This window comes from Protomyctophum bolini, assembly GCF_963924005.1.
Source record: "Protomyctophum bolini genome assembly, chromosome: 3".
Lineage (NCBI taxonomy): Eukaryota > Metazoa > Chordata > Actinopteri > Myctophiformes > Myctophidae > Protomyctophum > Protomyctophum bolini.
The window spans coordinates 28,853,901-28,867,186 of NC_137864.1; the positions used below are offsets into that span (position 1 = coordinate 28,853,901).

The window sequence follows — 13,286 nt, forward strand, 5'->3', positions numbered from 1 at the left end:
TTATTATTTATAATTTTTTTCCTTGAGTTTTAAAAACAATAAACAAGACTCTTCCAGAGCCAACAGTTGTTGCTGAACCATAAATTACTATTCTGTTGGTGGGTGACGTTTTGTCGACTCGGTAATGTCAAGGCAAGTGCGGCCAGGAGTGTGAATATTTTGTGCGAATCAGGCTTTAGACAAATCAACAAGGAATAAAATAATGAGATTTGTAACTCAGACCATCACCCACCCACCCACTCACAGCTTTTCCCCCCAGCCAACTAATGCAACGTTTATAGCCACTATTGTTTTCAACGTTTCCCAAACTATCTTGAGGCAATGCTCAGACGCTTTAGTGACATCACCATTTGGCAACTAATGGAAGAATCATGTGAACGTGGCACAGTGAGTGAAGGAAACATACCACAAACATCTTTCCAAAACCACAATGTAACCATTAGACAACACAGTTAGATTTCCTAATGTGTGTAGCAGGGCAGGAATTTGATGGAGGTCATTAAGATCCATTTTGACCTTCTGCTCCTCAAAAAGAAAAAAGAAAAAGACTTGAGGCCATAGTATCCTTGAAGCCCCGCCCACGCTGACCCAGCTGATTATATTGTTTTCTCCTCTCCCTGTCAATACAGTTTTGAACCTCTATTGTACTTTTGTCGAGATTCTGAATTTTTAACTTCCCCATCCTCATCTTCAAATAAATCTAGTGACTCTGATTAGTCCGGGACCGATCATCTATGAACTTTTGACATTTATATTACGGTAATTTATATTAATTGATTGATTGATTGAGTCATTAATTGATTTCAGAATACATTTTTATTGTCACATCCTGATCCCATTACAATTGTATTGTGCAAGCTCATCAGTGTACTTAAAGATAGATAAAGAGTTAGAGCAAACGAGAAGACGGCAGGATTGTTGCTAGATGAAAACCGTTCAAGGAGTCTGGTATTCTTTCTCCTGATGCTCCTGTGTAGTTTGCCTGGCCATGGATACAGCAGTGTTGTGAACAGGCTATGGCTAGGGTGCCTAGAATGTAGATAGTTTTGAGATGTGCGTGCTTTCCCTTTGGATTCTATTTGTAGGGTGGTCAATGTCCCTAACAATTATGTTCATCCTTAACTATACATTGTCTTTGTATTTCATTGATAGTTTTTTGTATAAACTTTATGACTATGTTGGCTTAAGTTATTACATTTGAAGATGTTAATTCTTAACATTAAACTAAGAAGGCTACAATGTTTACGACAGTATTTCTGAACCGCAGCTTGGAGTGTCAGCGCCCACCCCATTTGATTGACTGTTTAAGTTGATGCCATTTCAGGAAACTACTGTGTACCTGTCATATTCCATCTATCTTCCATATACTGTAGGCTAATTGCATTCACAAGCATAGTTATCACACCACATTTGGTTATGGATTTTTGCAGAAATTGAGATCCAGTCAGAAATTTGAAATATTGTGGAATCAAGCATGATTAGCCGTACCATTGTGTGTCCCTAATTTGAAAGACTAGTGTCTACTTGGGATTGTCAGGAGTCAAAACACATCCTAAACTCTTTCTATTCCTGTCTGTCGACCGTCTGAATAAAAGTTAATGGCTCAAGATAAAGTTACAAGACAGCAGACCTTAAATGATTCAGACACTCATCTCCTTCCCGTTCTCCTGGACAGTAAATGTTGCCAGTGACAATAATTCTCATTGACAAGGCTATTACATACATGTATAACACCAGGGAGGGTATAGAGTCAAATCCACCCAGGACGATGTGGTAGGGAGAGGTCTAGAGTTAGGAGGGAAATGCTGATGGCTACTTAGTTAGGGACATCAAGCTGCTGCCTGAATAATGTTTCTTGGCTGTCTTTTTGTTGTGCCCTTGATACATTATTGTTTTGTTGATTTGCCTCTGTGAAGGCCTTGGGACAGCCCTGTTAGGGCCCTGTAGGGCCCGGCCTTAATTTTCAGGCCTGTTGAGAACTCTAGTTTTCCGGCTGCCGGGTGCGGCTGCGCTAATAACTTTGGGGCGGGCCCGTCTAGAGTTTGAATGGACAGGTATCAGTCAAAAGGGAGACATTGAAGAGGATGGACGGGTGGGGAGGGATCAACATATGGAATGTCAGAACAGGTCAGCTCCATATATGGAGATCTAAGGGTTTGAGGTCAGATGTAGAGATGCAGATCTAGGTGATGATCCAGTCTTTTCCATGCATGGCTATCCAGGGTTTGATGAGGTCAGTGTCGTGATCTTCATATCTGGAGACGGCATATACATGTATGGAGCGTGTCACGAGACGTGATGGACTGACGGCCATATACAGTACAGTGTGGAGCGTGTCACGAGGCGTGATGGACAGATGGTCTGACTGTAGTGCTGTACAGTAAATAGGCATTGATTTATTGTTCACACTGAAAAGCGTTCATTATAAGAATCCTTATTCATTGTTCATTATAAGAATAAGTTTGCTCAAACTCAAATTCTGCACATCAAATACAAGTAATTGCCCACCCACTTCCAATCCAAATCTAATATCTGGACCAAATTAATGTATTGCCCCATTCAGAAGACTTAACCTCCTAAACCTAGTGGCATGTGTCCACTGTCCACATTAGTTCATATTTCTTTCTCTGCCTTACAACTTTATGTAAAGGTTAGTGAGGGAAAACACCCTCAGAATATCAAAGACTGCAGTAATGGAACATGAAAATGGGGAAGGGCTCAGCATTACAGTCTTTTACCTCGGAGCCAGACATTCATCTCAACCTGACATTTTTTAATGACTTGTCTCCTTTTGTGATTCTCCCCCAAAACCGTTGCCTAAGGTAGTCTTTAACTTTCTTCTCTTTGGAGACTGCAGTGAATCACAATTTGGGCAATGTGGCCAGCCGGCTGGATGGCTGGCTGACTGGCTATCTGGTGGGTTGGCAGGAGCAGTGTGTTTACTGATGATGTAGCAGCATTTGGTTTCACGGGACATTAGCATCCGTCTCAATGAGTGTGCCTCGGCAGGGAACTGATGAGCTGTAGTTATAGACACTTAACGCTGAGGAAAAACAACCGCAAGCTGCCGAAACTACTCACGGCACCGCAGAATTCACATTATGCACACATGACACAAACTGGAACACCAGGAATTCGATTTGCAGAAATGGAATATTGAGTTTGAAAGACTATCTGTATGATTTCACAGTACTATTAAAAATCTATGAGTACAATACATTTCTTAGGAGCAGCCAAGTCTCTGCCAGCCCGAAGGCTAATTGTGTAATTTTGACTATGTTTGTTAACTATGCCCTTTTGGATTTTCATCCTTTTGGGATAATCCCAAGAAGGCTACTGATCACTCCCACCAAGTGTTAGACAATTCATCCATCCATTCTCTTCTCAATTTTAACCTTGACCTTGATTGTGATATTGGCCCTTGACCTTTTCAAAGGTAAATTCAATGAGCTCTTTATATTGTCTGTCCAATGCTTTATTTGTGGCCACAGGTTGTGGCTCACAAATGCCTTCAGTACAAAATGACCGCATATTGGTCAAGTCTAACAGAGAAAGAAAGACCACAAAAAAACAGAAACCATTCCTGCAAAAAAGAGTTGTCTGGTTACATTGGAATGCCCAGCTGAGCCTGGGGCTGCCTTGTTAAAGCAGCTATCAATCTACTTTCCTATATCCCTGCCTCTGTTTCACTGGAAGGAGTGATTACATGAGGCATTCATCGCCCCAGGGAGGGACAATGTGCTTCTCCCTGAAACCTTTCTGCAAGTGGGTGAAGAATCTCAGACCACCACCGCTGTGTTTGGCACTGGAATGAACCCCACTGAAACTGAATCTGTGCGGTCCTAACCCATGGGAGTACCCCGGACCCCTGCCTATCCATGACACCACTGTGGGGCCTTGGAGGAGAGAAAGGAAAATGATACATCTTCTATTTAGTTTCATTTGAGCCCCAGCCAGGTGCTAGGTCATGTCACGGGGCTCTCATTAGCCAGGCCGGTCGTTAATGTGCATGCAAACAGAAAAGAGGCTACTAAAGGAGAAAGGCGCTAGAGAGTGAACAACCTAGTAGGAGGGGAGAATTTTCAATTCACCCCCAAATCCTCAGCTAATCCAGTGAGTCCCCTTTCCCCTAATCCTCCTCTGTACCCAATGTGAGTGGAAGGAGAATGAGGAGGGATGCTAGCCCAGAGGCTTTAGAAGCAAAGGAAAGTAAAAGAGAGAGCAAGAAAGTTTTCTCTATAAGCCTCTATTTTGGAGCATGCACTCAGGATGGAGGGAGGGTCCACTCTTTGGAATCTAACGAGTCTGTACATAACTGAAATGGAGCGAGGTGGTGCTCAGTCAAGGTGTTTGAAACACTACTTTGAGACTGAGAGTATTCATGACTATTCATTGCCATGGTCAATGTGCTGTTTGCAGGAATTGTGTGTGAGCATGTCACGTTCGACCTGCGAAACCTGCCTTTACATTTGCATAAGCTCCCATGTTTTGTGCCCAAGGAGATGAACTAGTGGCAAAAGTTTGCCTACAATGTAATTGAATGCAATTTTGCCCTCATGTCGTAACTTTACTGCACAGTGTGTACTCATTAATGAGTTCAATATTTATTAATTTGGTCATCCATGCACACGCACAGCCTGATCGGACAAAAGAGCAGATATCAGCCTAAATACTACAAGAACATTGAAAGATTTTACCAAAAGACTGAGGGAAGCTAAATTCTGAATTATTGTATGTTTAAGTAATGTTTGTGTACGGTACTTCATTGTTATATTACTGTAATGTACTAATGTCTATGCAATGTTTATTTATTTAGTTTTTTTTTTCTCTCTCCATGGCATAATTAGGTTGTGTTAGTGAGTGGTTCATGGGTTTGGTGTCACTGAGAAGTGAGTTTTAGTTTAGTGTAAGTTCCAACCAAGATAATATACAAATTAAGCAAACCACAGTGGTAAAATATAGTATGACAACACAGAAAGAAGAAATAAATTGTTTGTTGCAGATGAGATACTGAAAAAACTAAAAATATAAAAAATATCCTTCTTAAGAAAACAAACAAAGCCAGTGATTGTGTTCTTATCGAAGCCTTGCAATCATAGTGATGAAACGCATTGAATAAAAAAACAAGACAAATGTATTTGGCTGAGATGAAAACCAAGTCACCTCGCCGCAAAGGTCAACAAGGGATATATTCCACAGCAACTTTCTTCAGTATGAAAGTCACAGCCACTGTCTGGGGGAAATCGTTCACGACTGAGAAATAAATGTAAATATTCTCATCTCCATGTCCCCTTGTTTCCCAGAGATTGACATTGAGAAATGTGTCCGTGACTCCATCACTCTGTTCTGCTGGACACCGAGGAGTGCTACATACCGGCAGCACGCCCAACCACCTAAAGCAGCCGCTGACAGTACTTTCACAAAGCTGCCAATGTACTACGCCTCCGACTACCAAGACATGCCCAGGACAGACCTGGTGAGAACTTCTCATCGCACGCACGCACACACGCACGCACGCACGCACTCACTCACTCACTCACTCACTCACTCACTCACTCAAATACTACAGAAAAACACCCCACACTGAGACATCAGAAATATCACTGTGATTGCTGGTCATATTATAGTCAACAACAACACACACACACCTGTCATCCCACAACATTGTAATGGGCTGTATCCTATTTGGAGTGATTGCATGTGTCTATCTTTGTTTACTGCTGTCAGGGATTGATTGTCTGTGCTGGTTATTATCTGGACTTTACTACTTCTCATCATCAGATTCAACCACAGTGGCTGAATCACAGAAGCTTGAAAGCTTTGTTCAGTCTTCTGTGTGCTGGAGGAATTCATTGACCTGACTTGTTATGCTGCAGTGGTGGCCCTTATAGAATCCCACTTCAAGCAATTATCTTGCATCTATTCTGAATTACTGCAGATAATTACACCAACTCATTATTGGACCACTCTTTGGAGCAAAAGTGTGTCAGCCGCATGTGTGTGTCTGTGAGTGAGCACATGTGTGTGTGTGTGTGTGTGTGTGTGTGTGTGTGTGTGTGTGTGTGTGTGTGTGTGTGTGTGTGTGTGTGTATATGATCTGTGCAATTGTGCATACACGGAGTAGTAATAATTATTTAATAGTTATTAAGTGATTTTTGTGTTTTGTTATAATACAATTATGATATCATATATCATGCACACTTTGCACTGTATATGATATAGTCCCAGCTGTTTAAAAATATGAATCCTAAATTACTTCATATATATTAAAGCCAACCGATTTATCTGTTACTTTACTTACGAGCAGCAGTGTTGTTAACAGTCTTGTTTCAATTATTATGTAGGTCAGTGGAAAGAGACAGGGAAAGAGGGTTCTGTGCAACACTGAAACACAGGATGTTGCAGCCAGGTTTGCACACACAGGTAGAGGTTATGACCATGCAAGCCTGATTTATACTTCACCATATGCCTTTGATGTGCATTGAAAATGAAAATAAATTCACAAAAGCTCAGAGTGCCTGAACTCTGAGCTTTTGTGAATTTAAGGATCATCTAGTAAACATCATTAAGCGTGATACCAGATTCAGTGACTGCTGAATCTTTCTGCTGGTGTTTTGCAAAAAAAAAGACCCCAGGTGCATATTTTTGTATTTAACAGGCTGTTTGTGAATCGAAGGATGCCAGCATTAATCAGCAGAAAGTGTAGGAAAATCATGGTATGAAGATTGAATCGGAAATGCACCCAATCAACCACTACCATCAATGTGCCCCTTGAGCAAGGCACTTCAACCTAAATTTCCTTTTTGGAGTGTCTCCAACGACCACAAGTGGCAGACTGTGATCGTGTTTGGTATCTCCCAGGCTTGGCTGTTTGTAATGGGGTTTCTGGGAACTCATGAATATACGGATAAAGGCTAAAGGGAAAATACATAGATTAGCAGTGTCCAATGTAAAATTGTGAGTCTGAAGTCACATGAAATGTTTTCCTTCTCGCTACGGTGTGTTGTTTTGTTCGAGGTTTCCATTTTCCAAGCTTGGATTGGTAGCAGACTGTTGCCATCCATCAGGTCTCGCCAAGAATTTACGACCGGCCAGACGGAATAAATTCTTAGACTGGGAATCTAAGCCTGACATGTGGTTAGTATGGACACACTGGATATCTCTGTGATAACACTGTTACCCATGTCTCCACTACCAAGTACCAACACACCCTAGCCCCACACAGTAAAATCCTCAGGGTTGATTTCACTTTGAGGAGTGAAGAGTGCACTCTTTCTGAGTTATACGAGCACTAAGGTGTACAGTATCTTGACTTAACCCATTCAGGACGGGAACCCCTTTTGGTGTAATTTTTTAATACATGCTGTCCACTTCCTTTGTAAGTTTGTATATTTTCTGCAATGACAGACCTGAGATTTCCTAAGATTGAGACATTATGTTGACAGACAGTGAGGTAGCTGAGAGTGAGACAGCATGTTGACAGAAGGTAGGGTAGCTGAGAGTAAGACAGTACAGTACAAGTACCTGTATGCTGACAGACAGTAGGATAGCTGAGAGTGAGACAGTATGTTGGAGAGGATGGGAGAGGATGGGTGAAGTCAGCAGGGGTACATGAAGTCATGGTGGTTAGCATTTCAAGCACTACAGGCACACTCAATGAAATGAACAAAGAGCAACGTTACTTGACAGAGATCAGTTATTTTTGGTAAATAACACTCAGAGCTATGACTGAAGCAGACCTGTGATGGTCCAAAGCAATATCAGATATAAAGCTTGTGTACCGTAGTACTGTAGAGGAGTTGGATCACTGTCGAGAGCAGGTGTGGGGTGAGGTAGTTCTATTAGAACACAACCTCTGAACCATCTGGATGTTTTGGGGGCTTTTCTTTATATTTATATTGGTTGGAACTTGGAAGGTGTGACAATCATCCCACTGACACATCCACACACTCGCCAATGAACTTAAATCTTCTCAACAAACAGGTTGTCTTTCTATGTCGGTACTCATCCACTGTGGATCCTGTGGATTCGTGAACCTGCTAGTCTTCATTGCCTAATAAAAAGGGCTTGCATTTGCCCTGTGGCCAAATATAGTTTTCAGTTTCACATGCACTCCAAAACATAGTCCCATAACAGCAGCAGATGTGTGGTGTGGTGTATTCACTGATGTGATGCCACGCTTCAGATCAGCTCCTTGTTAGTTTTTGTGCCCTGGCCCTGTTTGCCTTTCACACCTGAGCGTGTTGCACCCAGATACCCAACGCTCTTGTCAGCCCCATCTCTTGTGTGCCCAAGTGATTGCTGTAATCTTCCTCATTCAGCGTCCTGTGCAGAGGCTCATCTGTATGGGCAGTAGCATTGATGTTTCTGCAACCCCCTCAGTCTGCACTCGCTCACAAAACGTACAGACAGAACACAGCACAGTGGTCAAATGTCAAAGGCTAATAACAGCTAATGACTATTTGTTTCAAGACACCTATATGGTGGCCCCAAGGATAAAAACACTAGAGAAATGTTGTGTTTTGAACCTCAGCACCGCCATGAACATATGTCCACTCACCTATGTCCCCTTGCACTCACACGCATGCGCGAGCGTGCGTACGTACGTACGTGTGTACGTACGTACATACATGTGTGATTGTGTACCTGCACAGTGCGAGTGCGTGCACATGCCCAGTTGCACACAGTCATATCTAAGCAACAGAACATTGGACAAGGACATTTAGCACAAATACATTTTTAACTAGAAAAGTCGTAATTAAAAAAAATGCAAAGTGTGTACAGTATCTTGACTTAACCCATTCAGGACGGGAACCCCTTTTGGTGTAATTTTTTAATACATGCTGTCCACTTCCTTTGTAAGTTTGTATATTTTCTGCAATGACAGACCTGAGATTTCCTAAGATTGAGACATTATGTTGACAGACAGTGAGGTAGCTGAGAGTGAGACAGCATGTTGACAGAAGGTAGGGTAGCTGAGAGTAAGACAGTACAGTACAAGTACCTGTATGCTGACAGACAGTAGGATAGCTGAGAGTGAGACAGTATGTTGGAGAGGATGGGAGAGGATGGGTGAAGTCAGCAGGGGTACATGAAGTCATGGTGGTTAGCATTTCAAGCACTACAGGCACACTCAATGAAATGAACAAAGAGCAACGTTACTTGACAGAGATCAGTTATTTTTGGTAAATAACACTCAGAGCTATGACTGAAGCAGACCTGTGATGGTCCAAAGCAATATCAGATATAAAGCTTGTGTACCGTAGTACTGTAGAGGAGTTGGATCACTGTCGAGAGCAGGTGTGGGGTGAGGTAGTTCTATTAGAACACAACCTCTGAACCATCTGGATGTTTTGGGGGCTTTTCTTTATATTTATATTGGTTGGAACTTGGAAGGTGTGACAATCATCCCACTGACACATCCACACACTCGCCAATGAACTTAAATCTTCTCAACAAACAGGTTGTCTTTCTATGTCGGTACTCATCCACTGTGGATCCTGTGGATTCGTGAACCTGCTAGTCTTCATTGCCTAATAAAAAGGGCTTGCATTTGCCCTGTGGCCAAATATAGTTTTCAGTTTCACATGCACTCCAAAACATAGTCCCATAACAGCAGCAGATGTGTGGTGTGGTGTATTCACTGATGTGATGCCACGCTTCAGATCAGCTCCTTGTTAGTTTTTGTGCCCTGGCCCTGTTTGCCTTTCACACCTGAGCGTGTTGCACCCAGATACCCAACGCTCTTGTCAGCCCCATCTCTTGTGTGCCCAAGTGATTGCTGTAATCTTCCTCATTCAGCGTCCTGTGCAGAGGCTCATCTGTATGGGCAGTAGCATTGATGTTTCTGCAACCCCCTCAGTCTGCACTCGCTCACAAAACGTACAGACAGAACACAGCACAGTGGTCAAATGTCAAAGGCTAATAACAGCTAATGACTATTTGTTTCAAGACACCTATATGGTGGCCCCAAGGATAAAAACACTAGAGAAATGTTGTGTTTTGAACCTCAGCACCGCCATGAACATATGTCCACTCACCTATGTCCCCTTGCACTCACACGCATGCGCGAGCGTGCGTACGTACGTACGTGTGTACGTACCTGCACAGTGCGAGTGCGTGCACATGCCCAGTTGCACACAGTCATATCTAAGCAACAGAACATTGGACAAGGACATTTAGCACAAATACATTTTTAACTAGAAAAGTCGTAATTAAAAAAAATGCAAAGTGTGGTTGCCGCAGTCGCTTACATAGGCCCCTCCCACTAATATTGCCAGCCAATTATAATGTCACGTCACCCCTGTGATCATGCGTAAGTAATTTGGGGTTTATCCCCCCAAAATTATTTTTTGCAAGAAACTGTTACATTTTTTGTATTTGCGGCGCACCCTATGGATGAAATTGGAATTGCTTTTGTTTAATTACACCACCCGCGACATCTGATTCCAATTTGGGATGGATTGGACATTCCGTTCGCAATTTGTGGCATTTTTTGTAAAGTGGGCCCCTCCCACTAACTTCGGACGACGATTACGGCCGAGCGATATGGACTGCCAAAAGACTGCCTGTGGTGTTTTAATCGGATAGGTCCAGAGATCATGTGTAGTTGGACAAAATCTGTAGGAGGAGAAAAAAGTGTGTTTTGAAAAAAAAAATCTAATTTGGAGGATTTCTTTTCCTGACGAAAAACGCAAAGTGGGCTGTTATAGCGCCACCATGAGGCCGACTGATGTAATAATTAATTCAATTAATTTTAATACATATTATGAACCTCCAAAGTTTTAGTTGTACAGGTTAATACTAGAAATGTCACAATTTTGGAAAATTGCTAAGTGTGGTTGCCGCAGTCGCTTACATACTGTAGGCCCCTCCCAATAATATCGCCAGCCAATTACAATGTCACTTCAACCTTGTGATCATGTGTAAGTCATTTGGAGGGGATTTATCCCCCAAAAATCATGTTTTTGCACCATACGGTAACATTTTTAGCATTTGCGGCACCTGTAGCAATGTAATTGCTTTTGGCTCTGGGTTGATTAAACCATTCGCGACATCTGATTCAAATTTGGGGTGGATTGGACATTCCGTTCGTGATTTCAGTTCGTGAAGCACAACTCTAACGTCAGCCCTGTAATTAGGCCTTTATATGTCTCAGCTCTGCAAGAGTAAAACAGTGCCAGCACTATGACAGGGCCTCAATGGGAAAGACCTATGCCCGAACAAATTGCTCTATCGCAAAAAGTAAAAGTCGAACGCAATTTCGCTCGCTGTGAGTGGCCTGAGACATTGAGGTACAACATGTGCGATTGTGGTGTTGGTACGATCAAAATGTGGTTATAAGAGCGAGTTAAGTATTGACTTCACGATAATCATACAATGGAGGTCAATGGGCAGCTTGACTGTATGTCACTTAAAGGGCCGTAGTTCACATTCTGTATGTCTCTGTGCTTTGGTAGTCACATTGTGTGAAAGAGGACAAGTGTGGCTACAATATCACCAAACATGCGTGTAAAGTGAATATTTCGGCCGGGACGACAATTTGTTTGGTACATTTTCAAGGAAATAATTTCAGTTTCCACCCTCTAGTCTACAAGGCCCTAAGGGGGCACTAATTAGGCCAAACGGCCTGCAATTGAACTGCGATTTCGGAAGGGCTGAACCACGAATCACGTTTCTACGACAAAGTATAAATAATTTGCAAAAGATTTTAATGATAATATAAACTTAATATTAAAAAGTGATACCAATAAATATACTTCTAGTATACTACGTTAGTCCCACTGATCCTAGGTCGAACACAATTGATTGATTGATAATCTGACCACACTATCACCATGAGTCAGAGTGATTGGCTGGGCCACAAATTAAATCAGGTTAATAATAGTAATAGTAATAATAGTGAGCTATTGGAAGGCACAGCAACCTCCTGTTTCTAGCCTCTTGCTGCTAACATGTTGGACTTGCAAATACAGTAGCTCCAAAAAAGACAATCTGTGAACGCACCATGGTGACCATCCACCATCGTCACTGCCCGGCAAAGCAGTTTCAGGGCACCATGTTAACAAACTGAAACTCTACTAGGCTCCATGTGCAAAAATGTTTTTACAATCTGACCCGACTGTCTCCAAAATTAGATCATGCTGCCAGTGGCACACTTAACCCATTTAGGCAGTGGCAGGATTACTTTATCTCTGAAGCCGGGAATGTGTGCACGTCTCCTTTTTTCTTTTTAATTCTGTGAAGTTTCTCAGAAAGACCTCAGATTTTAGGGTGTCTTTCATAAAACTGCTGTAGGTTTTAGAAGTTTTAGTTTAAAAAAAAACAACAACTTAGAAGGCCTTTTTAAAATCTTTAATACTTTAATAAATGGGTTAAAGTATACCTACAGTATGTACACTACAGTATGCATTCAATCCACATAACAGCAGTTTGTGCTGTAGAAGATAACTTAGTTTTGTTATCTCTATGTCATGTATGTAATTTACAACTCATCTGATTTGCCATAGGAAAATAATTACTTATTTGTTCATTTAGAACATTTTTCCACAAGTGATACAGGTTACTGAGAGGACATTGTGAAGCATCAGTTAATTATTTTATTTCTGGCGGCACCTTTAAATATGATTCCATTTTTAGCTTCAGGCTATATTCTAATGTCAAGGATTTAATTTGTCAATATGCCATTTCAGCAATAACTGAACACAATGCAAGAAAACCATGACCTTCCCCTGCTGTAATTTTGTGCGTAGGCTTTCTGAGTCATCAAGCTTTAATGCACCACAAGTTGCTTACTCAATACTCATTTAATTTCATCGGCTGAGATCCAGAGACACCAAAGATATGTAAAATGTTTATGTCTGGTCCCTAAGACTTTAGTGGGTTCCCTTTTCTGTCAGCGAAAAATACAAATGAATTCTCGTTAAGAGAGACTGCTTTGTCTGCCCTATTAGAGAAAAAGATTTTCACTTCACAAGGATAGAACCCTGAATTATAGACTGGTAAATGTATGGGGAAAACCTTTCTTTGTGTGTGCATCCGTCTGTGGGTACACCTGTCTTCTTGTACTAGTATGTCGTGTGTGTACAATGTCCATGAGTCTGGTGCATGTGTGCTGCGGGAGATAATATCAATGTCAGCGTTTTCTCAGATCATGGCCTCAATTATACTATGATGGGGAACTCACATGAGATAATCAAATCCGCCAGCTGACCGCTGAGCTGGTCAGCTGCCTCCAGTAAACGTAACGATGGGTTCACAGAGAAATATGGCAAGCCTACTATAGC

At 41.8% G+C, this 13,286-nt stretch overlaps 1 protein-coding gene across 1 annotated transcript in view; it reads left to right on the top strand.

Moving 5' to 3' along the window:
• The window catches only part of tbck (TBC1 domain containing kinase), a 69,764-nt gene that overhangs the window by 33,354 nt on the left and 23,124 nt on the right, over positions 1-13,286 (top strand). The window contains exon 23 of the mRNA XM_080759419.1: positions 5,304-5,476. Within this exon, the coding sequence (XP_080615545.1) occupies positions 5,304-5,476 (173 nt within the window). The remainder of the gene's footprint in view (positions 1-5,303; positions 5,477-13,286) is intronic.